The sequence below is a fragment of the Vicugna pacos genome, chromosome 29 (genome assembly GCF_048564905.1).
Source record: "Vicugna pacos chromosome 29, VicPac4, whole genome shotgun sequence".
In the NCBI taxonomy this organism is placed as follows: Eukaryota; Metazoa; Chordata; class Mammalia; order Artiodactyla; family Camelidae; genus Vicugna; species Vicugna pacos.
The window spans coordinates 19,573,274-19,601,027 of record NC_133015.1 but is presented as its reverse complement, the minus strand read 5'-3'; the positions used below and the strand labels follow the sequence as shown (position 1 = coordinate 19,601,027).

General features: G+C 43.2%; 2 protein-coding genes across 2 annotated transcripts in view; both read left to right on the top strand.

Annotated features, from left to right (window-relative positions):
* NKAIN3 (sodium/potassium transporting ATPase interacting 3) overlaps positions 1–27,754 on the top strand; it is a 409,711-nt gene that overhangs the window by 352,058 nt on the left and 29,899 nt on the right. The gene's annotated exons all lie outside the window — the stretch shown is intronic.
* Positions 19,582–26,151, top strand: LOC102534499 (arginine-fifty homeobox-like). Its single transcript, XM_015239543.2, has 2 exons — positions 19,582–19,730; positions 25,413–26,151. Exons 1-2 carry the CDS (start codon positions 19,582–19,584, stop codon positions 26,149–26,151), a joined length of 888 nt encoding a protein of 295 aa, XP_015095029.2.

Genomic DNA, 27,754 nt, shown 5'->3' with positions numbered 1-27,754 from the left:
CACTGCCCAGGAGCAAGAATATTAGTTGATGATGACAAATCTAATAGCCTGGTGTTGAATTTAGATATTTAAAGCAGCAAAGTACATACTTTTAATAACCTCTCTTTGCTAGCGGTCTAAAAGCAGAGAATAGAAAGCTTTTCCTTGGGCCATCTCCCCAAATGAAATCGATCGCCGGGCAGTACGTGCACAAGAGTATTTACACGGAAAATATCTACGTAAATTCACAAACACATGCACAGAGAAATGCAGTACATCCAGCTGTGAAAGAATAAAACGGCTTTAAGACATATCAGCAAATCAGCAACTACATCGCTCAACTGACAGGAAACCTTGTACTTTCTCCTCTTGTCGTTCTGCAAAGAGTATACTGGCTCTGACTAGAATGCATTAAAGGACCAGGGTGTCTGGAGATTGAAAAGCATCTTTAAAGGGAAAAGAAGAGAAGTGTGATGATTAGAAAAGGAAACAGATGTTCTCACTAGAATAAAAAGCCACATTATGAACAGTGGAGGCTCACGACAATTTTAAATAACCCGCCATGGTGTAGCATACGGTCTTGAAACTTTAATGAAAGCAAAAGTCATTGTATCATCCTGATAGAAGAGTTTTTTTTTTCTTTTCATGTTTCTTTTTCATTCGGTCTTGGTTCGTTTTCATTTTTGTTCCTCATGACCTGGTATTTGCTTCCATTACAAGCTAGGACTTTACTAGCAAAAGGGAAATGGACCGAGAAGGTATTTATCTCAATAATTCAGGTAGAAACAATTTATATCGAAGTAGCAAGATGTTTGAGACAAAAGAGGATTTGGGCTTGGATTAACCCCAGACCTGGTTTGGCTTCAGACATAAAATTCATGTACTGATGATACCACAATCCTGTGACTTTGATTCATCCTGTGCACTGAGTCCTGCCTGCACTCTGGGACTCTTATGATCCCGGAGTGTTATCATTACTGTGAGGGCGTCCTGCTGAACACCGTTACTCAGGTCTCATATTCTGAAAAACTTAGTAAGGGGAAACTGCATGCATTCAACATCTATAAACCCGGAGAGGCTCAGGTTCTAAGTAGCCGAGTGAGTGTTGACCAGGAGGGCTGTCTTCAGATGCTCTGCTTTTCCATAACCTGCCGATAGATGTCAAGCAATGGACCTACAGCTAGACAAATACATCTCCTGAATTATTATTCAGACCTTTCCCCCTGCTGCCCTCAGTGGAGGGAGGGGGGGAAATTAAAAGATTGAAGCAAAACGTAAAACGATCTAAAAGACCTTTTCTCCTTGCCCCTGTGGCTTTCTGACAACAGACTATTGATGGGAATGGAGCATGAGAAAAACATGGGTGAGGACGAGCGAAGTGTAATGTGATCACGGAAAGGACAGAGCAGGAGGGTGGTGTGCCCTGGTCTGGGTGTCCTTGGCAAAGAATGTGGAAAAGGCACATCTAGTCTAAAGAGAAGATGTTGTTAACTTTTTACAAAAATATTTTTAAGAAAGGAAAATAAAATGATTGATTTTTTGGCGGTGGTTTTCCAGTGGGAAGATTAATTTAGAAGGAAGACAACTTCTGAGGAATAAACTAAGTAGGATTCATCTAGGGAACTGAAACCAAGCAGAATTCTTTGAAATTAAAAGGGATAAAAAGAAGAGTAGAAACTTATTTTAAGATAACAAGGTAAGAAAACGATGCAGAATTTAAATCAGATTTTAAAGAGAAATAGATATTCACTTGAGGTTAGAAAGGCTGGAAACTGTGAATGGAAGCCATCTGGTGTGACTGTTTAGCTTTAGAAAAGTGGCAGAAAAAGGTCGATTTGGGGGTTTGTGTTCTTTCACAACAGAACTCAGACTGGGAACCCTGCAGGCAAAGACCGGCTTTTGTTTTTAACACGTTTCCTCGGAGGGAAGTTGTCTGGAATAGCCCACTGCTTTGGAGTGATTCTGTGTGCTAGAGGTGCAGAAGACTCGATCCTAATGACAGAATATTTACTTTCCTTCTTCCAGGCAGTGGCCAAGTAGAGGTCAGCCAATATCCCTCATGAGATGAAGACAGTGTTATTCCCCAGACTTCACAGATCAGGGGAAGCCCGGGGCTCAGGCCGCTGCCCGGCACCAGCGGGTGGAGTCCGGGCTGGGCGGTCCTTCCCAGAACAGAGAGCCCCAGGGGCCGTGCTGCAGAAGGGAGCCGGGCTTTTGGACAGGAGCAGGGCTTGGGATGGTGGAGACGGCAAGAGACGCAGGAGGGGGCCCCTCCCTGGAGCCCTTCATGCCTTCTATAGAATTACCATTTTCACCAGTTCTCTTGTGGAAAATGATGGGGAAACAGAGATCTGTGCCCCATCTGGGGTACCTCGGCCGAGCTCTCTGCAGGGGGAAAAGTAATTTACAAGGAAGAGTGAAATATCTAACTTCAGAAACAGAACCCTTTGGGGGTTTGAGATAGAGCAAAGTGTGTGCCTGCAGACACAGGACAGAGAACTCTGAGGCTGAGAGGGAGGACAAGGAACTTGCTGAGAGACCCCAGAGGACTTAGGGCTGGCCTCAGTTCTGAGCTACGTATTTCAAACCTCTAAGAGGCAAGGAGACCCCAGGCATATACATCTGGGGTCCATCAGGTTCCTGCCCAGCAGAGGGGCCCCCTCACAGCAGCACAGCTGAAGATGCAAACCCAGAAACGTCCAAGCTGCCACTCACGTTAGGTGCCCTCCCGCCCGAGCATCAGGCAGTAGAGCTGCCAGCTGTGTTCGAGCCTTGAGGTACCACACTGTGTACTTCTGCTTTTTGAATGCGTAAGAAAGGGGTGACTCTGCTGAATGGCCCTGTGGATGGAAGGCGTATTTCTCAGAGGAGAAGGAGTGAATGCCGTGAGTCCATCCACGCTCCCTGCGGGGACAGAGGGCCCAGCGGCCATGGGTCCAAGCGGTCAGTTAGACAAGGAGCCAAACCGAAGGAACCAGTCAAGCCCATATTCACTCCCTGTGACCGTGTGAGCAGGAGACAGGACGTGCTGGCTCCCCAGGTTCCGTTTTCCCCACGGAACCGGGCCCATGTAGGGGTCAGGTGTGCTGGTGTGCATGGGGCGTGGGGGGTCATGTCACTTACAGGGGAGCCCCACACCAAGGGCCCCTGCTGTTCTGTAGACCTGGGGGCCAGGGGAGTGAGGCGGGAAGGGCCAGGAGGGAAAAGTGTTGCATCTGAATCAGATGGAGACCATGTTTTCAAGCCCCTCTCCCCGTAAGGTGGCCTCAGCAGAAGCACCTGAGAAGGGCCCCTGCGGGGAGCTACTTCACAATTAGGCCTCCAAACGGAGGCCCCTAGACGAGCAGGGCTGGGGGAGGGGGAGGGCTGGGCCCTTGACTGGACCGCGTGCCCTGGCCGGCACCGAGCTGGTGCGGGGAGGGGCCCGGCCGGCAGGGGCTCTACCATCGCTTGTGGTCGGGCCTGAAGGAGTGCACAAAGGGTTGTGGCCTAGAGCCAGACTCCTCAGCCATGCTTAAACTTTTTTATGCCAAAAATGATCCATTATTTAGTCCTATCAAAAACGAATACTTTTATATTCACAACACAATATCCATTTTCCCCGTGAACAAATGGAAGGAGGCTCATTTTTCGGTGAAACAATGGTGTCAACATATAGAAAGATACAAAGAGGTCTAACAGGACACTTCGCGTTGCAGCCGGGGATCAGCTCTGCGTGATAATCTGCTTCACAGCAGCCTTCCGGATTTGTTTTCTCTGGTGTTTTAGAATGCTGGGAGGGTTTTTTCAGCAAGGCAATAAATAGATTCAATGTTTGAAGGAAGAAATATATTGCTTTGTTTGGTTTACATTTCTTTCTGTGAGTGAATTCAACCTATAAAGTCCCAGCGGAGACAATGTCTTGATTAATCAAATAATCCTTTTCTTATCAGTTAATACATCCTCTCGGAAAAAGCAAGACCTAACTGTGTGATTTCCCTCGTCCAACATGAGAGTCTTGCTGGTGGCGGATGCATTAACCGTTGAAACCTCTCAACCTGCCCAACCTTCACTTGGTACTTGTGCTCTGTGAGAGCTTCACCTCTGGCATTGCTGTCATTGAATGGGTGGCACTGACCTGAGGAGCTGTCAACCGAGGGTCCAGATGAGGGGGCTCAGAGCCAGGCGTGTCCCTGTGAAGAGCCCACCCTGCCCACCGCCCACCTCTGAACAGAGACGACTCTTCCCAGGAGGTCAGCAGCCTCTCCTGAGAGTGCAGTTTGGTTTCAGGTCCAATCCGTCCCCCAGGGACCTGTCATCCTATTCACAAGGGTCATAAAAGCTCCTTAAACTCCGGAGCCTTCTCACAATTCTGGATCTCCAGTCCCTGCTAAGATGCATATGTAAGGCTTACCCCATCCAGACACAACCTAATCACTTTCCTTATAATAATTCAGTTAATCCAAACAGATATATTCCACTCATGGGCTAGATACAGTATTATCACCCTCATTTTTAGAGGAGGGAACAGACGTTCCCCTCCAAAGGACATCTTGGTTGCTTCCAAGTTTGGACAGTTATGAATAAAGCTGATATAAATATCCATGCACAGGTTTTTGTGTGGATGCAGGTTTTCAACTCCTTTTGGCAAATTCCCAAAGTACAAATGTGATTGCTGGATCAAATGTTAAGAATATGTCTCATTTTGTAGGAAACTGCCAAACTGTTTCCAAAGTGCACCATTTTGCATTCCCACCAGCGATGAAGGAAAATTCCTGTTGCTTCATGTCCTTCTCATTACTTGGTTGTCAGAGTTCTGGATTTTGGCCGTTCTAAGAGATGTGTAGTGGGAGCTCACTGTGGTTTTAATTTGAAATTCCCTGATGACATATACTGCTGACTATCTTTTTATGTGCTTATTTGCCAATCATGTTTCTTCTTTTGTGAGATGCCTGTTCAGGTCTTTGGCCCATTTTTCAATAAGACTGCTCATTTTTATATCACTGAGTTTTAAGGGTTCTTTGTACACATTGGATAATGGTTCTTTATCGGATCTGTCTTGGGCAAATTTTTCTCAACAAGTCTAAAGAAATATTTTCTTTACAAGTCTATAATTTGTCTACTCATTCTCTTGACAGTGTCTTTTACAGAAGAGAACATCTTAATCTTAATGAAACTCATCTTATTATTTCTCTAATGGGCTGTGCCTTTGAGATTCTATCTACTAAGACATTACTATATCCGAGGTCACCTAGATTTTCTTCTATAGTATCATCTAGGAGTTTTATACTTTTGTGTTTTACACTTAAGTCCATGACCTATTTTGAGTTAATTTTTGTATAGAGTATATATATATACACACACACACACACACACACGTATTTTTTCTACATGTGGATGTCCAGTTGTTTCAAAACCAACTGTTGAAAACACTGTCTTTGCTCCATTGTGTTACCTTTGCTCCCTTGTCAAACATCAGTTGACCATATTATGTGAATCTATTTCTGGGCTCTCCATTCTGTTCCACTGGATCTATTTGTCTGTTGTTTTGCCAAGCTAGGTTTTTTTTGTTTTCCTTTCTGTTTTATTTATTTATTTTTTAACATTTTTTATTGATTTATAATCATTTCACAATATTGTATCAAATTCCAGTGTAGAGCACAATTTTTCAGTTATACATGAACATATATATATATTCATTGTCACATTTTTTTCTCTGTGAGCTACCATAAGATCTTGTGTATATTTCCCTGTGCTATACGGTATAATCTTGTTTATCAATTCTACAGTTTTGAAATCCCAGTCTACCCCTTCCCACCCTCCACCCCCTTGGCAACCACAAGCTTGTATACTATGTCTGTGAGTCTGTTTCTGTTTTGTATTTATGGTTTGTTTGTGTTTTTTTGTTGTTTTTTTTTTTAGATTCCACATATGAGCGATCTCATATGGTATTTTTCTTTTTCTTTCTGGCTTGCTTCACTGAGAATGACATTCTCCAGGAGCATCCATGTTGCTGCAAATGGCATTATATTGTCGGGTTATATGGCTGAGTAATATTCCACTGTATAAATATACCACCTCTTCTTTATCCAGTCATCTGTTGATGGACATTTAGGCTGTTTCCATGTCTTGGCTATTGTAAATAGTGCTGCTATGAACATTGGGGTGCAGATTTCATCCTGAAGTAGGGTTCCTTCTGGATATATGCCCAGGAGCGGGATTCCTGGGTCATATGGTAGGTCTATTCCTAGTCTTTTAAAGAATCTCCATACTGTTTTCCACAGTGGCTTCACCAAACTGCATTCCCACCAGCAGCGTAGGAGGGTTCCCCTTTCTCCACAGCCTCTCCAGCATTTGTCGTTTGCGGATTTTTGAATGATGGCCATTCTGACTGGTGTGAGGTGATACCTCACTGTAGTTTCGCTTTGCATTTCTCTGATAATTAGTGATATTGAGCATTTTTCATGTGCCTATTGATCATTTGTATGTCTTCCTTGGAGAATTGCTTGTTTATGTCTTTTGCCCATTTTTGGATTGCATTGTTTGGTTGTTTCTTATTAAGTCGTATGAGCTGCTTATATATTCTGGAGATCAAGCCTTTGTCAGTTTCATTTGCAAAAATTTTCTCCCATTCCGTAGGTTGTCTTTTTGTTTTACTTATGGTTTCCTTTGCTGTGCAGAAGCTTGTAAGTTTCATTAGGTCCCATTTGTTTATTCTTGCTTTTATTTCTATTGCTTGAGTAGACTGCTCTAGGAGAACATTTTTGAGATGTATGTCAGATAATGTTTTGCCTATATTTTCTTCTAGGAGGTTTATTGTATCTTGCCTTATGTTTAAGTCTTTGATCCATTTTGAGTTTATTTTTGTGTATGGTGTAAGGGAGTGTTCTAGCTTCATTGCTTTACATGCTGCTGTCCAGTTTTCCCAACACCATTTGCTGAAGAGACTATCTTTATTCCATTGTATATTCTTGCCTCCTTTGTCGAAGATTAGTTGCCCAAAAGTTTGTGGGTTCGTTTCTGGGCTCTCTATTCTCCATTGGTTTATATGTCTGTTTTTGTACCAATACCATGCTGTCTTGATGACTGTAGCTCTGTAGTATTGTCTGAAGTCTGGGAGAGTTATTCCTCCAGCCTCTTTCTTTCTCTTCAGTAATGCTTTGGCAATTCTAGGTTCTTGATGGTTCCATATAAATTTTATTATGATTTGTTCTAGTTCTGTGAAATATGTCCTGGGTAATTTGATAGGGATTGCATTAAATCTGTAGATTGCCTTGGGCCATGTGACCATTTTAACAACATTGACTCTTCCAATCCAAGAGCATGGGATATCTTTCCATTTTTTAAAATCTTCTTTAATTTCCTTCATCAATGGTTTATAGTTTTCCGTGTATAATTCTTTCACCTCCTTGGTTAGATTTATTCCCAGATATTTTATTACTTTGGGTGCTATTTTAAAGGGGATTGTTTCTTTACTTTTTTTTTCTGTTGATTCATCATTAATGTAAAGAAATGCAACTGATTTTTGAACGTTAATCTTGTAACCTGCTACCTTGCTGAATTCTTTGATCAGCTCTAGTAGCTTTTGTGTGGGCCTTTTAGGGTTTTCTATATATAGTAACATGTCATCAGCATATAGTGACACTTTTACCTCTTCTTTTCCAATTTGGATCCCTTTTATTTCTCTCTCTTGCCTGATTGCTGTGGCTAGGACTTCCAAGACTATGTTGAATAGGAGTGGTGATAGTGGGCAGCCTTGTCTTGTCCCAGATTTTAGTGGGAAGCTTTTGAGTTTTTCACCATTGAGTACTCTGCTGGCTGTAGGTTTGTCATATATAGCTTTTATGATGTTGAGATTTGTTCCCTCTATACCCATTTTGGTGAGAGTTTTTATCATAAATACAAACTTTTATCAAATGCTTTTTCTGCATCTATTGAGATGATCATGTGGTTTTTGTCCTTTCTCTTATTGATGTGATGTATTACATTGACTGATTTGCATACGTTGAACCACCCTTGTGTCCCTGGGATGAACCCCACTTGGTCATGATGTATAATCTTTTTTATGTGTTGCTGGATTTTGCCAAGCTAGTTTTGAAGAATCCTTCTTATCTTTTTTTGCACTCATCCAAACTATATTCAATATTTTAGCATGAATTTATCAGACAAGTGTGGTGTGCTAGCAATGAACTGGGACAAAGCTGCACAGAAAAATAAGATAAAGTGACTATGAGATAAAAATTTTAAATCCTCTTATACATTAAAAGAGGTCCTTCAAAGGACTACCAAGATAATGCGGTATATGAAGGTGATGAACTAGGGCTGCAGAGAGTAAATCCTGTGATTCTATCTAGGAGAGAGCCATCACTTCCTACTGGTAAAATCTAACCATGATTGAGCTCTGATATGCACTTTTGTATAAATAATTTTTTAATGATTAAAAAGTAAAGAGGGAGAATTTGTTTTGGTTCTTGGAAATTAAGCAAAACAGCTAACATGGTATGTCATTGAGAAACTCTGATATTGTGATTGATAAGAAATATGTATTTGGTCATCCGCATTTTGGGCACAGAGCTCCTAAAACTCAGAATTTCCTAAGTGATGAGAGTGATAAAAGTGTCTTTTATTATGTTATGAGGCAATTTTGGACTGCACCTGAGGAAGGGTTGCTTGCAAGGAGAGCCAGCCATGTGATTTGAGAACTAGAACTTTCAGTCCCAACCCCAGACCTCCAAGGTTGGGGGAGGTTGGAGGTTGAAAAAAAAATCACCAATATCAATGTTTTCATCAGTCTTGCCTATATGATGAAGCTTCCACATAACCCCCCAAAAGTGGGATTCAGAACGCTTCCAGGTTTTTTTTACACGTTGTGATTTAGGGAGAGTGGAAACCGGAAGCAGCATGGAAGTTCCGTGCCCTTTCCCCATGCCTTACCACCTACGTCTCTTCCATCTGGCTGCATCGGAGTTGTAGCCTTTTCTAATAAACCAATAATCTAGTGAGTAAAGTATTTCTCTGAATTCTGTGAGCTGCACCAGCCAAATAACCAAACCCCAGGAAGGGGTCATTGGAACCTCCAGTGTAGAGCTAGTTGGTCAGAAGCCCAAATAATGACTTGGACTTGCAACTGGCATCTGACGGTGGGGGAGGGGGGTGTCTTGTGGGCTCTGATGTTATCTCCAGGTAGATACATCAGAATTGAGTTGATTTGAAGGACACTCAGCTGATGTTGGAGAATTGCTTAGTGGTGTGGGGGAAAACCCAGTCATGGAATTGGTACCAGAATTCTTGGAGACTCAAAATAGACATGACATGAAATTTCGGGGACATCCAAGTTGTGCTCAGGAAGCTTTCATGGCAAAGCGCTTGGAATCGACCCTGAGACATGGCCAGGAGTCAGAGAGGAGCACTTGGGAGCAAAATCTGACACTGGTGTGAGTGTGGGGTGACATTTAATCAGGCCTGGGCTTGAAAAGAGAGAAAATGCATCTTATTAATATTTCCAGTTTCATCCACAATGGAGTGGCATAATGAAAACTAAAATAATTTTGTTTCCTTCACTAAGAATTTGGTTGAAATTAATATGCACTGTATATTCGCCTTCCCAATTTAAGTGTGATATGTTTTGGTGGGTGTAAGAATAATTTATTTCAAACATGTTCTTCAGTTGAATACATCTTCAGCTTAGCTGACAGTTCTGTCGGAATCCACATTATCCTTCTTGAATCCATTGATCTGAAGCAGCATTAAAGTGTTTTAATAACCCCTCCCAGAGGGAGAGCAGGCCAGTGTTACTAAAGTTTTAAAAACACTGCCCTTCGAAGGGGATTATTGAAACATGTTTAAGTTCAGAGAGCAAGTAAGTGTACTGACCACCGAACAGATCTTTAGCCAATGAGCATCGATAGTTCTATGTCTCTGATTTTCCCTTTGTTATCTAACTTGCACAACAATGAAGAGAGAGGTCCTGCAGGTGTTTCCTCACTCAAGTCCTCCGCCTACACACAGGATGCAGGTGAAAACTGGCCGTTCAGACCGTTTCTTCCTTTCAGCTGATGTGTGTTCCACGAGCTGTTTTCTGATTCATTGGAAGGTAATTTCTCTGCCCACAAGTGTTTCATTTCTGCCTGTGCCTCTTGGACGATAGTGCAGAAGAAACAAGCAGGTCTGAAATGTATTCAAGGCAGTTATCATTCCAGTTGGGTTTCCTTCCACTCTGCCTGCAGCTCCCTGAAGCTGTCCCTGCTCCCCGCACATACGTGTCTGCACACTCACCACGGAGTGAGACGGGATTTGAGGTTCCCCTCCCGGCAGGGCTGACCTGCTCACCCAGAGTGGAAGTGCGTGCCACTGTTCTGGGGTGTGTGGTCTGTCCATCACGTCGCTACTCTCATCACTAGACAAAGCCCTTCTCTGCTGCTAGTTAACGTGCCATCTTACATCCTCTGTCCCTTTAAGATCATTGGATGGCTTTATCCCTTTAATAGTTTATCCTTTGAAGACCACCAGATGGCTGTGATATTACTTTTTAATGCCAATGAGGCATCTGAGACCATCTGAAAGGGAGCAATGTGGAAGAACACGGTGACACTGGACCCTTCTGGAGGCCAACGAGCAGAGGAGAGGGGAAGTGGGGGACAAATTGAGCCAGTTTGACTTCACTGTTAACTATTGAAATACTATCCCTGTTAAGTCTTTGAAAAAGAGACAAAATTCCTTCCTTATTTGGCAGTTTGCATGGTGACTTAGCTTTTACTAAAATGCAAATAAAATTTCTATAAAAGCCATGGTTTCAGCCTCAGGCACACCACCCCCTCTCTCCCTCCTTCTCTTTCTCTTTCTCTCCATCTCATCTTTCTGCTCCTTCTTCCTCCTCTTCTTCCTCTTCCTCTTCCCTTCCCCTCCCTTTCTCCTTCCATCTTCACACAGAAATATTCTTAACTGAATGAAGTAGCAGAGAAAGGATGTCAGGAAAGTGCAGGTTGAAAACAGTTTGAGAATCTATCCGTAAATGGAATAAGGCTTAAAATCCTTCTATTCGCAGGATTAAAACTATAGTGAAAGCAAAAATAACAAGACTAGGACAGACGAACATGTGTGAGGAAAAGGCTACAGCAGATTCCATAAGTGGCTTTTATCCATTTTAACAAGGATTTAATATATTTTAGTGGTTCTTTGTTACACAATCATTTAATTACTTTTCTGACAAGAGACATCTCTAGGTATCATGTAAGGTAAAACTTTTCAGAATTTTTTTTAAAAAAAGGGGGGGGGAAGCAGCACTGTACTCAAGATAACATTATTTCACGGTCAGAGCCTTACATAGAAAGGTTAACATTTCAGACGACATCTGTAAAATCTCTTTCCAAATCCGCTTCCTTTCCGGCCCTAGATTAATTTCACTTCATATCAGCACCTTCGGGGAGGCTGGCAGGCATTTTAAAAACTATCATCATATTAACTGATGTGAGAAGCTGTTTCTTGAACTAATGAAGTGTGAATAAGATTTATCTTCACACTTTCCAGGCTGTGGTTATTTGCCCCTTGTTGAGATGCTCAAATTATATGCTTGAAAATATAGATACAAATACACTGTCAAAGAAAATAAACAAAGCCAGGTTTGTCACTCTAATTCAAGTGAAAATAAATTTAAACGTGAAGGAAGGAAATCTTAAAGATTATGAGCGAAAGATGCTCTCATGGCAAAATCCTGGTTTCATTTGGTAAAAAGAACATTTAGGTACCAACTTATTCATATATATATATATATATATATACATATATATATATATATAAAATATATGTATATATTCATATATAGAGAGTCTTCTATTAGCTTCCAGAAATACATAAAGAATGGTACCACTCCCTCCAGGAGTCTGTCGTTAATTTGGGAAGCTGAGACACACAGGCATAAAACAGTAGAGAAATGGTAATAAGGTGTATTGGGCAGTGATACCTAGTTCTGCAGGCCAGTTACCCGACTTACAAAATATAGGGGGGAACCTCTAACACCCAGTAGATGCCAGTCCAGCTTTAAAATGTACATTGGCGTAAACAGTTGGCTTAGTAAGAAGATAAATTGTGTGACTATTTCAGGCAGGAGCGGGCGATCCGCGCTGGGCTCTTGTACAGGTGGGACATAGTTCTAGGTGTGCCTGAGGCGTGACTCTCCAGACAAACACAGACACTTGCAAAGGTCTGCACCGACTTCTGTGCTCAGGTCAGCTCACTCACGCCCCCTCCCCACTCCTGCTCTCGGGCCGCATTTTCAGGGTCCCGCATGCCCAGAGGATCACATAGCTCAGAGGCCAGGCAGCGGGGTGTGGGGACCCCCGGACATCTGAGGCTGCTCTGTTTGGAAGAGCAGCAGCAGCTGTTCAGGTGGAGCTGATTGTAGACACGCAGGACTTCAGGGCCAATTGTTTCAAGGAAAAACTAAAAATTTTAAATTTTTTGTGGCATCTTCCAAAATAATCTTTTTGGCAACCATCTTAACATCTTAAAGAAGCATACCTGTGGGCGGGATGTAGATAAAGGACACTGGTTCATGGGATTTCCTCTCGGGATTCATTGCGGCCGGGAGAAGTCAGGGAGAGCCTGTGACATTTACTGTGCAGTATGAGTTACTCCCTGAATGAGTGTGTGTGTGTGTGTGTGTGTGTGAGTATGTGTGTGTGTACACAAAGATATATACAACTGGGGAAAATAAAAATGGAGACAGCCATCCCAGACACTGGAAAGATCCGTGATTAAAGCGTTGGAAGGAAGAGAAAGTAAGGAATGTCTGGACAAAGAGAGGAGAACTTTTCCCCAACTAGAGGAGAAAGAAGGTTGACTTTGTCATAAAAAACAAAGCCCTGAAAAGTAAGTGGAGGTGTCTGTGTAAGCAGAAGATTTTTTAATGATCTTGATTAATTGCATTTTGATCATACATAAAGATCTGTGCCTTCTAGGATATTTCCCATAAAACGACGCTCCCACGGATAATCCAGCACTGCGTTAGATAAAATTGTGTCAACATCCAACAAACAAAGACACATTAAGAATCACTTCTTCCTTAGCCCTTTACTCACTTGTTATCAGTCATAAATATGAATTCAAAGTCTTGGAGATATGATTTTAGTGGCAAAAATCCTGGAGCTTTTAATTATTTGGGTAGTGATCCTGACACAAAATTCTACAGAAGACAAGATAGAAAATCAGAGCTGAGTGTCAGTTATGCATGCTAATTTCCATTCATGTACAAAAATCTGATTAAATTCATAAAATGCAGCTGGATCCACCTTCACCTTTAATGAAAAGAAAATACCATTCAAAGGGTGTGAAAACAGGGATGGAAAATTTGCAGTATGTTTTTCTTGAACACTCAAGAAGTCAAGTCTCTTACATTTCTATTGTTTCTGTTTCACTTGTTTGTTTTTTGTTTATGTTTTTTGTTATTATTTATTTGCACTTTTTGTTGTTATTATCTTCTTGAAACGGGAACTCTAAAAAGGACAGAAGGGAGTACTATAAAATTTAAATTTTCCTCCTGGCCCCTGATAAATCTGGGTGTGTCAGTTCTCCTCCCAAGAGGCAACAGCCAATATCAGTTCTGTGGATAATCGTCCAGAGATATTGCGTGTACACAGTACCAGCTCATAATCAAATTTAGCTACCAGTAATAGAAAGCCCAAATAATAATTATCTAGAAGGTAGAGATTTGTTTTACTGTCACCTAAGAAGGATCTGGAAGCAGGCACAGCAGACATGTAATGGTAGCTCCATGGTCATCAGAGAATCTCTTTTAATATTTCTTCCTCATCCTTCTTGGGATGCAGTTTTCATCCCGAAAGTCACCTCATGATCACAAAATGGTAGCTAGAGTGAAATCTATCACATCAGCATTCCAGCCAAGAAAGAAGAACAAAAAGATGTGCTTCCCAGCAGTCAGCTCTCTTTAAAGAGCTTTCCAGAAAGTTCCACATGTAGTAGTTCCCCCTAATCCTGGGGGCGTAAGTTCCAGGACCCCCGGTGGATGCCTGAAACTGCAGATAGACCAAACCCCGTACATGTGGTTCCGTGTTTTCTCCTGCACATATATGCCTATGATAACATTCATTTTATAAATTAGGCACAGTAACAGATTAACAACCACGATAATAAATGAGCAATTAAAACAATATATTGTAATAAAAGTTATGTGACTGTAGTCTCTCTCTCTCAAAATATCTTATTGTATAAAATCACGCCTTTTCCACCTGAACTAAACCCTCACCACACGCTGTGGCCATAACTTTCGCAGTTTGAGGCGCGACAGTGAAACCAGCACGAACTCCCTGCCCCTTCTTCACAGTCTCACAGGTAGACGTGGAGACGTGTCTCACCCCGGATCCCAGCAACCTCAGCGTGGCTTTTCTTTTTCTTTCCTTAAGTCAAGAACTTTCACCTCTTCACTTAAAGGGAGCATTTCACCGCTTCCCTTGGGCATGTTCGTACCGCCAACGTCACGACTGTTGCATTTTACAGCCATTAGTAATAAAATAAGGGTTACTTGAGCACAAACACTGCAGTCAGGGGACAGTCAATCTGACAAGGAGTTGGCTTCTAAACGACTAACGGGCAGGACACCCGCTGGACAAGGAAGGATTCACGTCCTGGGCGGGTCGAAGTGGGACGGCGTGAGATTTCACCTCGCTACTCAAAACTTATAACTTACAGATTGTTTATTTCTGGAATTTTCCATCTAATATTTTCGGTCTGTAGTTGACCGAGGGTAACTGAAACCGCAGAGAAACCACGGACCCAGAGGGGTTACCGTCCTGACACATTGACTCCTTCTTGTGCCGTCAGTCGGCATTCTTGGTTCTTTTGCTCTAATCTCAATACATTTCTGAGACTGTATCATCTCCCTGAAGCCAGATCCTGGCCCCTTTGCTCTCTTGAGTCAGTGACTGGAGGCAGGATCAGAGCTGATGTTGACCATTTCCTGAAGTTTGTCTTGGAGTCAGCCTTTCCCCCTCAGGTCCCAGGCGGATCTTTCCCACCCTCAGTCCGTGCCAAGCCTGGATTGTCCCAGCTCATTGTCTTTTACCCAAGGGCAAGTCGACATAACACTTGCACAAGACCATGCTGCTAATGTCAAAGAGTCGCTCGTGGCCGAGCCCCACCCTTGACCCAGCCTTTCGGTCCGCTGTCACCATAGCAAGCACTGCTTCTAGGCACTGGGGCTGCTGAAGTCCAGAGGCAGCTAAGTGGCACTGGAGGAATGGATGGAGATGGGGGAGGCCGCAGAACTTAACACTCACAGTCTAGTTGGAGCATAATGTCGACTCTCTGTGAGTTCGGATGGATAAAAAGGCCATTAGATTTGACAAAATGTAGACTGCTAACCTTTAAAAGAGCAATCTCAGCAGAAAAATGGGGCCTGAAGCCAAATCACAGTGAATTAAGGAAGGAATGAAAAGCAGAGGAAAGGAGGCAGCTGATAACAACATTCGTTTCAGACATTTGTGGGCGGAAGGAAGGAGCTGTGAGACATCACAGAATCAAGTGACATTTTTGTGAGATAAGGGAAAACTAAACATTTTTGAAGGCAGGAGGAAGAGAGTCTGTGAAAAGGAGATACTGGAGACAAACTCAAAAGAGCAAAAGAAAGATCTTTGCAAATCAAGATAAGAAAAGACATTAGAGAGATGGGGGTGATCTTTAAAGAGGAAAGATTCCTTATCCTGAGGCGCATTAAGAATGAACGAAGGCATACATGGAGAAAGAAATGCGATATGGTGTGTCTGTGTATATATTAATTGGTTCACTTTAATAGTCTTACACTCAACAAAGTAAGAGGTAAGAATAAAGACAGTGTGGAGGTAGACTTCAGAGTTTTGCAGGATCAAAAATGTTTAGTGCAGGAAAAGTCAATGGACGCAATCTCTTAATGTATTCTCGCTTGAAGAGATGGGAAACTGTGAATGAAAAGATAAACTGATTTGCCAAGATGGGTTTAACGGGATCTGGCGGCCACTGGGGTTTCATGCCCAGTAGAAGAATCCCTGAAGGTCAGGAGCAAGGCGCGAAGCCAGAATTTGCCGAGCACCGGAAGTGAAGCTGAGGTCAAGGCGAGGCTGAGGGTGAACCTGAGGAGGGAGGTGAGGACCACAGTTGACACCGAGGACGTTAAAATTCATTTGCTCTGAGCACTGTGGTTCTACTCTACTGTGTGACCCAAGAGCAGGGGCAAAGAATAGAAGAGCAGAAGTGATTCAGGATTGGGCCTGGTTTGGTCCATCAATGAGCAGGAATGGACGGGAACCCAGGGCTGTCGGGAGGGCAGCAGGAAGCCACTTGCCACGGTGCCTCCATCAGTGGAGAAGCTCTAACGAAGCCAACTTCATCTTCTCAGGTCTTGCCCAGTGAATGCGGAGACAGTGCGAACTAGGTCAAAGGCATCGAGCTTTGCAGACTGTTGCCTTGTGCTTGATTTCACGAGCTGTGTAACCTGATCCTAGATGTTCTGATCCTTCATTTCTTCATCCACAAATTAGCGATGGTAATATTCACCTCACAAACATGCTGTGAAAGTTAAACCCTGAAAAAGTTAGCACTGAGTACCTACTAACTACTCAAAATGTTGCTACAAATGGTTAGCTACCTTGGTCTCTTTTTCTAATGAAATGTCAACATGCAGCATAAGATAATAAGGGGATCTAAGCTGTCTGGAAGTGTCAGATTATTGCATCGAAATAGCTGTGCATTATATGCCCATTGAGATATTCTCGAGAATTCTCTATAAGGAATAAGCTCATTCTCTCAGCTCAGCTCCCATCATGTAGAAAAGCAGAAAACTATCAAACGTAGGGAACACATGCTTTCCATCAGTGATTCTGTGGCAGAAAGCCTTGAGGGACCTCAAGTGCCATTTTAAGAAGCTGTATTTTTAAAGCTCACTGAACACCATTCTTTCCCGCTGAGATTATGTGACATCAAAGCTCCTTGCCACCCAGTTTCTACCTTTCGGGGCAGAGTAGGGAGACCCAGCTTTAATGACCACTGAACCAGCCCTTAAAACCCTCCTCCTGGGATGTCCAAACAGTGAAACAGTTTCAGTCTGATAACTGAAAAAGCAGAACGGAAACAGGAAACCAACAGTCCGAGCTATTGTCGGCTCTTCTCGTTTTTAAACACCTGAAGTAGAAGCAGAGGTGCCATTTAGTCTCACTCACAAAGAAAGCTGCAAAGAATGTCATTTTTTTATTTATGACTTTTGTGAGTACAGTATGTCTGCAAAGACTCATTCAAAATATAACTTAGCTTTTTAAAGCATCTAGAAATTTCACCAGTTCCTGAAGTATAATATTTTAACCCAAAAAGAAGTTAGTTGAAAAAATGGTTTTTAAACTACCTTCTTTCAATCTGACCCCTCTTACCCAGCCCAAATATCCTTTCTGATTAACACGCCAGCCCCCAAATACCTTCTGGAATTCCTTTCTGGAATGTGGTTACTCTTTGATGGAGATTGACAATTGGACCTGAGATGTCTGCCTTGAAGGGCCAACCTGGGACAACCAGGGTGACTGAGAGCCAGCTCTGGCGCCCCGGGAGCAGCTGCTCCCATGAGGATCGCACTGACCCACACCAGTAGAACACGGCTTTGTGTGAGATATTTAGATTCGAACGGTTTGGGTGTGGCTCTTACAACTCAGAGCCCCACCCCCAACTTCCATAAATCACACGACTGGCTTTCATCAAAGGCAGGGAACCAAGATTGCTACCAGAATGGTTCTCTAAGTTTTCCTTCCTGGACCTGGGCAACTCTTTGATTTTTCTGAAAGATGAAGTCCCACAAATTGTAGAGCAGAAAACTTAACTCCATCCCTCTACCATCCTACAATGGAATAGAGTCTTAAACACACTATTTAAGGATTCTTAGTAACAAAGATGTTAGGATCCCTAGTGGTCAACATAGACTTTCTCACAGTAGGTGATACTGAATTAACCTTGTTGCATTTTCAGTCATTACTAGACTGTGCTTGGATCCAAATACAAGGTGCACCTGAATTTCAACAAAGCATTCAGTGATCAATTAAACTCCAGTAACAATGAATTCGTCTTGGCCCTAACAGGCACCAGAATTTGAAGGGAAACGTCATAGTCATATAGTTCTGAGATCATTCCAAAGCCATCTTAGAAAAGGAACTCTCAGTTAGGGTAATAAGAAAATGGGTAACATTAGTGGAAAAATGTCTCCCTTCTCATGATTTCAGCATATTATAAGGAATAATGATGACTGTTGTCCATTGGATTGGAAAAATATCCAGTTTTAAGACTCCAGATAATTAGACACAAGCATCTTAGAATTATTTTATGCTTTTGACTCAAACCTGGTGCTTATGCTTTTAAAAAATGCTTTTGACTGTTTAAATCATCACTTGAAAAGCACAGGGTATGTGGTGAGCAATGTGTAGAGTAGACAGCACTTCACTGAGACCATCCAGGGAGGTCAGATGGTCCATGACATGAGATCCTCCCCATCCTGGACCCCGAGGGGAGGGTGGGTGACCCGCTGCGCGACTGTGAAGTAGGTCCCAGGCTGCACATCTGCTTCACTCAAAGCTTCATTAGTTACAAAGGCTGGTGCATCTGGGCACCATGGCCGGTTTCTCACAAAGAACTCCCTGGGGCCTTCCCAGAACGAGACCACAGCATCATCAGTCTCCTTCTGACTCTTGTTCAAGAAGGTGAAATTAGGTGGAATTGACTCCATATGCTAATTCAGCCAAATGGATCATAGCGTCTGCCACATGTCACTAGATGGGACTCTCAAAATGCCCCTCAAACAAATTAAGAAGCCTGTGAAAGCTGGGGGAGGATAATAGCTCGGTGTTAGAGCACTTAGCATGCACGAGGTCCTGGGTTCAATCCCCGGTACCTTGATTAAAAAAAATTTTTAAGTCATTAAGTTTTTTTTTTAAAAAAATATTAAAAGAAGACTGTGAAACCCCATTTGATCACAGACAAGCAGACTTCTATTGCAAGATGTCTCCCCTCAAATTCAGTAGATACTCACGAGCAGAGTCTTCCGTTTGGGTTCTCCTGAGAGCCGTAAAACCTGTATGTCCACGTACAACTCCATCTGCTGCAAGGGGCTGAGACGTCTACCGAGGTTACATGACTGTCTGGATGGCAGAAGCAGTGTCCACAACAGACAGGGCTCCAGACATTGCCATTTGTTAATGGCCCCTGAATAACCCCGTTTCTTACTGAGCCAGGTCCTCGGTGAGAGCAGGGGGCAGTGGAGAGACATGCAGATCGGTATGTGGGGCAGTGCCTGGCAGCCTCAGCCTGGGGCTCGGAGCACGGCTGCTCTGCCTTCTACTGCCTCCCAGTGGGTGCTCTGGGGATTGCAGTTCTCAACACAATGTTTGGAGACACACATTCCACTGTTGGGCTGCGTGGTCCAGCGGCCAGGTGGCTTTGAGTACATATTGGCAAGACCGTCTCTCCTGAGTCCAGAGGGTGCTCACCCTTGACCCTGAAGGCACAAAAAGAGTCAATATTCTCTAGTAAGCCAGGGAGCAGATTGAAAATGAGTCATCAGAACAAGAGGTCTGAGTTGCTAGAGAGTGGAGTAAAAAGCTCAAGATGGGAACGGGGACAGAGATGGAACAAACAAGTCGGAGGCCAGTCCGAGTGGACACAGGTGGAGGGCTCCTGCCGAAGCCCAGCTTCTACTCCAGTTACCTGGACCTGACTCCTTCAGAGGGTCAGGGACGGAGGAGGCAGAGCTTGGGGTAACTTGGAATAAGTCCCCATCTCCACAAAGACGGGTATGCTCACCCACCACCTTACCCACCACCTTCCGGCACCATCACAAAAAGAAGTCTGTATCTTCAAACTACACTTACGTTCATCTCACAGTTACACTGTTCATTTTCAGCTTTACAGTGAGGATTGTAACGTGGGTAAGAACTAGAAGACATTTTCCTTCACAGAAACATCTTTCTTCAAATTACCTTGTAGCACAGGTACTATGACCCTACCAGGTTTTACACGGTAGCATTGCAGAGTTATTGAGCTTGGCAGTGGACACTTGGAAAGGTCGCAGATGAAATGAGCGACCTCAAGAGGTCGGGTGGCTGGTTGGTTGGTTTGCTCTTAGCCCTCCGTGACTCCATGCGGGAGACGCGTGGAGAGCGCCGCTCTTTGCAAGTCAGAGTAACATTCGTGTCCTCTGAGCTGGCTTGTGCAGCGTCTGCATCACAAAAGCCTGTCGTTAAAAAGCTTATCTTCCTTGGTAGAAGGCAGCAAGCCATTTGTTTTCCATTTTGACTATCCACACAAGTGCCTCTCAATCACATCAGGGCAATAAATCCCCGAAGCCCAGACAAACGCGGTGCTGTTGCTGCTGTGCGTTTTTATGGTCATCGCGGAGAAAGCAACTTATTTCCATATTCATTGATTCATTTGGAGCCCAGGGTGCCAGTGGGACTCTTAGGACAGGGAACCAAACGTCTTCAGATAATTTCAGGCTTCACTTGGCGAAGGACGCCTTCCGTAAACAGACATAACTCTAATTCTGGATTCCTGAAGAAGTAGGAGCAGCTTGATTAAAAAACAAATAGGTGAGGAATTACTCGGATTACGAGGACACTGTCCCCAGAGTGATCCAAATACATAAGAAGCCAGTCTCTCCTCGGACCTCCTCCCCCGAGGATCCTGAGACCCTAGGCTTCTGTTCTGCCGGGCACACGGGAGGAAACAGATGGGTGTGGGTGACAGTTGCATGAAAAGGCCCCCCTGGGAGCCACAGAGAAAGAAATGTGTCCACACAGCACTGTGCGATGAGACGGTCCACCTGCTGCCTGTTCTTCAGTCTCGGAGTTGTTTTAATGTCTCCCTGCAAAGGAAGGATCTGCCCACCACCCAGCCCAGAACTGGGGGTGAGCCACAGCACAGAGCTGACCCCTGACCCCTCCTAGTAGAGGGAACCAGAAGATTCCCAAATTAGCAACCATGTGTCGCACATCTGGACAGTCTGCTGTCTGTCATCCTGACGTGCAAGACGGCAGGCTGCATTTGGACTTGCTGCGAGGGCTGGAGCACTACCGTTCCTTAAAAAAACCACTGTATCCCTTCAATCAAGTGGCTGGAAAATGATTATCCCATCACGTTGATTCTCCTCTCCTCAGCGAAGGCAGCAGCAAGTATTCGGGAACTCCTGTAGCTATTTTTAATGTACTTCAAAAGTTTGATTTCATACAGAATCAGCCAACAGTTAACTCATAAGTGACAAGAGCCTCGTGTCCCAGTATCCCTTTCTTTCTGCATGTTTGTTTCATCCATCCGTCTAAGAGGGGACAGTCATTGTCTTGTTCTCATGTTTGTTATGCGATCCAGGCGGTGTCAAAGCAAAGCAGCAAAAATCTATGGAACTTACCGAGTCAAGGGCTGCTGCAGCACGTGAGCAGAGCTGGCTGAGGGGCACAGGGACCGTGTGGGCGTTTCTGCATTGCTACCGTGTTGGAATTCTGATATTCACCCACTGTGTTTCAGCCAGACTGGTTTCCCTGCCTCGCTTTGCTTTGGAATACCATGCTTCTCATCATTTATTCACTCAAAAGCATTTAATGAGTACCTTCCTTGTACCGGGTGCTGTGGCAGGAATGCAAAGTGGCACTGAGAAAAAGTTCTCACCTTGAAAGAGCCTGGCGGTGGAGACAGGCAGGCAGAGGGATGTGAGCCGTGTCTTCCTCGTGGAATGAGAGGCTGGACCAAAGTCAGGGAAGGCGCAGGGACCAGGGCAGGATCTCAGAGGATGTGGCCACTCCGTCAGCTCTCTCAGGAGGGTCCTGCTCTCCAGGATCTACTGGAAAGATAACCAGCGCACATACAGGCAGTCCTGGGAACTGCCATTAGAGCGAGAGCAACACGGTGTGGAGACAGTTCAGACGAGAGGCGCAGCCACGGGGGAGGTCGGAGCAAGTGACCTCAACAACAGGGCTGAAACGATGCGAGGGTTTGTGCAAACAGAGATGTGAGAACAGGTTAGGGGGTCGTGGGCAGGCAGAGAATGGGGTGTGCCCAGGGAGCGGGAACGCAGGCTCACAGCAGACAGGAGTGAGAAAAGTCTTGAAAGCCAGGCTGAGGCAGGATAATTGAGGGCTTGGAAGCAGACAACACGCGTCTGTGTGCCGGGGAGGGGAGGATGACGTCTGTTCTCCATTGCCCCAGAATGCGAATGCAAATCATGTTTTAAGAAAGAGTTTATTCACATCAGAAAACAAAAGTGTTGTAGTCATGCCCACTTTTAAAAACAAAACCAAGTACACAAAAAAACCTCATCTTTCTCCAGATTCTGTTTCTTTCCCTACGCCCCGTTTAGGCAAAACTCCTGGAAACAGTTCTGGGTTTTTTGTTTTGTCGTTTTTTAGGGGAGGAGGATGCGGAGGAGGTAATTAGGTTTATTTATATAATTATTTTTTTTAATGGAGGCCCTGGGGATTGAACCCAGGACTTCGTGCAGGCTGAGCACATGCTCTGCCACTGAGCTATGCCCTTCCCTGAAACAGTTATTCACCTCCTATTTTTCTCTTGGACCCACTCTGATCAGATTTTTGCCCCACCCTGCATCAAAACAACTCCCATCAGGGTCACCCGTTTCCTCCGCTTTGCTCAGCCCAGTGGTCAGTAACACGGTGCTCCTTGCCCTCGGCCTCGCACAGTCCTTTGGGGAGGCTGATCGCTCTCCCTGTCTTGTATCTCTTTCTTGTATAGGTCTTGAGTCAGTCCTTTTCAGTCTCTTTTGCAGGAGGCGGGGCTTCTCTCCAACCCCCAAGTGTCATCTTGTTCCAGAGCTTCATCCCTGGATCCCTTCTCTGCCTTCACTCCCTGACTTAGGGATCTAGTCCAGTCACGTGGCTGTGAGCGCCATCTACAGACACACGGATGACCTCCAAATTTATCATTGCTCTTTACCTGAGCAATTTCTCAGAGTTGTGTTTTCCGCAAGCAACCTTTAGGGATGAGGTAACTGCTCCCCCACCCCACCCCTGACAAGCAGGAGACTTGCTCCCTCTTGCAATAAAAGTAGCTCAAAAAAAAATCATTATAGAGATTTACAAAATATTTCAGCATAACGGGTTTTTACAGGTAAAATTACAAGGTGAAAGAGTATAACGGTTTTTGCCAAATTGTTCTTCCAAACGTAGTATATGAGAATATCTATCTGACCACCCTAACACAACACCCACAAAAATTAAAAAAAAAGATGCAAAATTGGGTGACACAATGACTTTCTTGTAGTCTTAGTGTGCATTTAATGTATGACTGATGTCTGACATCGTTCCACAGTTAGTTTTCTTTCTCTCTCTGTGGCTAGATGCTTGTGTTCCTTGCTCATTTCTCTATTGTTTGACTTTTTCTTGACTTAGAGAAATGCTTAAAATGACCCAACGTTTCTCTCGCAGAACACAGCCCACCGCATGCGCAGGGCTCCATCGCGGCCCAAGGGCCGCGGGGACGCAGCAGACAGGCGTGAGGCTCGTGCTGGTTTCTGCGCCGTGAGTGGTGACGTCCTTGTCTCCGGCCAGCGTCCATGAAAGGCCAGCAGGCTGACCTGTTAGCTTACAAGCGGAGTGAAACCCCAGACGCTGCACAGCTCTGGACGGGAGGCAGCCCTGCCTTCTTTATAAGCAACTTAACACCTTAACCCAAATAAATCACATACGGAAGCTTCCTACTCTCAGACGTTCCGCTTAATGACTTTCCTAGGGACCTGACCCTGCACAGAGCCTGGCGTGTCAGCCTCTGCCTGCCTCCCGGAGACAGCTTTGGCCGGGACTTGTACAAAGTCATTTTGGACTTGAGAAAAAATTAACCAACAGAAAGCAGTTTAGAACCTGTGGGTCAACTAGAGAAACTTCTGTCATTCCTTACGGGTTCTCTTCAGCTTTAGGGCTTCGCTGTTGGTGTGAATGCCGGGAAGTTTGCAAGAGCAGTTGGAGAGTTATTTTTGTTCAAGAATCCTTTTGGCTTCCCTCAGACCCACAAACTCTCTCACCTAAGTTTATGCTGGAATGGGCTCCTCTCTCTGAAATCCCTAAATGGGCTCTTCTCACCCATCCACGTCACCCCAAACTGATCCCTTGAGACACTCAGGCTCTTAGGGATGACTCATTTTTTGGATTCATTCTTACTAAGACCCACAATTGGCAGGACACACAGGCATGTGTCATCCTAGCATCTGCATGTGTGAAACCTGATTCCCATCAATCGTTACACAAGGCCTGCGGTCAAGACAAATCAGCCTTAAGTTCAGGATTTGCAGATACACACTATTATATATAAAATAGATAAACAACAAGGTCCCACTGTATACAGCGCAGGGAGCTATAGTCAACACCATGTAATAGCCTATAATGAAAAGATGTAAATATATGTATATATATGTGGGTCTTTATATTATACATATATACATATATACATAAAACTGAATCACTGGAGTACACCAGAAATTAGCACAACATTGTAAACCGACTATACTTCAATTAGAAAAAAAATGAATCCTACTTATAAAAACGAATCCATCCCTTCACATAAAAGGGTGTTGGAATCTAATCTTTCGCCATTTGCATCTATTTAACATATTGAAAAAGATGGAACCTGTGCCCTCAGAATTTACAGTACGGAGGAGAAAATTGTGTAAACATTATCACTGTAGAGATGGACGGCTTTAATGGATGAGAAAATGGGTGTCTTTAAAATGAATGACTCTTTCAAACCCTTATTTAAAGCAGATGTAATCAGGGTTATTACCCTGCTGTTGTTTATTTTGTGTGTCTTTGCTATTGGCAAGAACACATTTTATTCCATTTCTTGGAGATAAGCAGAAAGCCACAGGGACTCTTTCAACTCATATTCTGGGAAACCAAGAACTACTCAACAGTCAGCCATCTACAAATTAGTGATTAACATGATGTCTAGACACGTTCTCATGAGAATAACATTATTAATTAAACAGCTATTTTGGTTAATCATGATAGCAAAAGTAATTTTGGCCATAAATATTTTATTAGAATACCAATCAATAAAGCAAAAGTAAAAGGATATATTTTAATTAATCCATTTGTTATAATATTGAGATTATGGCTGGCAAATTCTGTTTGAAAGCCTGGACAATGATCTAATATTTCTAGGATGGCATGTCTTTATCTGACTGTTTCCAGCTAATGGCATTGTACATTTCAGTTACTTGGCCAAAATTCCTTTCTTTTCATCTATCAAGATATTATTAAAGTCCATTAGTAAACAATTGGATCTGACAACTTTTCTGTTGCTGTGCATTGCTCTGTCATTTTAAAACTGGTTGGTCCCACATTTCATTAACAACAAAAAATTCACTGAATAGGGAAGGGAAGCCTGGTGTCACTATAATTAAGAAGCTGATTTTGACACTAAAGGAATTGCATTTCCAGAGAAACACATCAAGAAGTCTTGAAAATAGGCAATCCAAGGGAATTTATGACAGGCTTTCTTTGCCAGATGTCAGCACCCCTGATGAACAAAATGGCCCAAGAGAACCCCCAGCCAGATCCTTTTATCTGTGTGGATGATTCCAGCATGAACTCCCAGGATGATTCACAGTTACTGGCTGGTCCCAAGAAATGGAAGAAGCATCAAGAACGCACCTCATTTACCCAAACACAGCACAAAGAGTTGGAGGCTCTGTTTAGCTGCAACATGTTTCCAGATAAAAATCTCCAGAGAAAACTTGCTTTAAAACTCAACCTACCAGACTCAACAGTAAAGATTTGGTTCAGGAATAGGCAGTTCAAAATGAGGAAGCAGCAGCAGCAGCAACAGAAATCACTGAAGCCACCAAACCAGATCCTTCCAGCCAAGAACGTGTCAACAGCATCAAGTCCTCATTTATTCCCCCCAACAGTTTCAGATTTCTGTAGCTCCTTCTCACCTCAGCCCTTAGGCCCTTTCAGTTGGGTGGGGGACTCTATCCTCACTGAGAGTCCTACAAGTGATGTCCAAATCCAAGATCCTCAGTTGGAGAGGCTGGTGGCCTCAGTTCCTGCTTTGTACTCTGATGCCTATGACATAGCCCAAATCATGGAAATGTACAGTTTTCCTGATGAAGATGAGATAGCCAGCTATTCTTTCCACTCTCTCTGTCAGTATCTCTCACCAACAAGGCCCAGTTAGAATAGAGTTCCTCCCGTAGCATCTTTGCTGGTCCAGCTGTAGGTTTACCTCCTGGGCAAACCCAGTTTAGTACAACAAACTGGAGCTTTGCAGCCTTCATCTTAAGAGAGAGCCCAGAATTCCAGAACCCCTCGAGTAGTGTGGTGGACTCTGGATTTCTCTTATCAAAGTACTAATAAATGGCAGATAGCATAGAAAAAGGAAAAAAAAAAAAGAAGCTGATTTTACTTTCCGTTAGTCAAAAGACTCATTTGGAAAAAGAGAAATAAACATATTGACCAACTGTCTTCAGTACATAGACAATTAATCTTTTCAGAGTTAACAATAATTTCAAAATAATCCATGGTCCTAAAACACAGGGAAGAAATACAAGATAAATGAAACTTGAGTAAAAACATACTTTAAAAAAATTATTCAAATGAGCTGGGCCCTTTTGCCTTTATAAACGTACATCCATGATCATCTTCTTACGCAGTTCTTTTAACTTGCTCAGTGTCTCATCCTAACCCCAAACCTCTCCCTGAATTTCCACTGCACTTACTCAAATGATGAGATCAGGGCTACCTAACTCACATTTGGTCTTTAGTGTTAGCCATCTGGTCAACCCCTTTCTTTTTAACCTAGAAGGAAACTTGTATTAGAATCATTAAAAAGTTTGCCATGCACACAAAAATTTTACCTTATATGGGTTGCTTAGATTTGTATCTTTAAATGTATAAGTAAGTCACAAAGCAATTTATGGGACAGCCATTAACAATGACTATTTTCCAGACATTTTATCCAGAGGAGCGTGAGGCAGACTTAGTTTTCAGTTAAAACTTCTCTCTCAGGATGGGATTTTTTCAACCCTATCAAATTAACTCTACATATTGATGTTTGAAAACAGCGCTTCAACATTGAGTTGACTGAGTTTGCTCTCAAGAGTCCTTCTCATCAATCCTCTGGCCTTTCTTCCAGTAAATGCCAATGAGCCAACCAGTAAATGCTGATGGACCCAGCATGCCAAGTGGAATGAGCTAATATTAGAAGACACCAAAATACGTCCCCTGTCAAAGAGGCTAATAATATGCTAGTCTGCACTTTATACACCATTGTCACCTCAAAAGATAACAATGAAGACAAAAGAATAATTTCTCTTACTTCAAATCAACATAAAGGTGTAGGTAGAAGTACTATATGTTTTTCTAAAGATTTATAGTCTATTAGGAAAGTAGAAAAATAATATTCACTGTACTACTGAGCTATCGTGACGGCCTTAGCTTTATTCTAAAAAGTCCTGTGGCACTCAGTCAAAACATTCGGCTTATATATGTTCATGCATAACTGAAAAATTGTGCTCTACACTGGAATTTGACACATTGTACAATGATTATAAATCAATTAAAAAATAAATAAATAAATAAATAAATAAATAAATAAATAAATAAATAAATAACATTTGGCTTATCTTTCACCTACTTAGATGAAAAAATAATGATTTGCAAGATTTAACTTATGTGCTAGGTAAGTAGGTTTACAGATTATATAGCCTAGTTTTCAGAAGACTAATGCTCAGAAAATGATCGTGTAGCTTAGAACTTTTCCTCCAAGAATCAATGGGTGG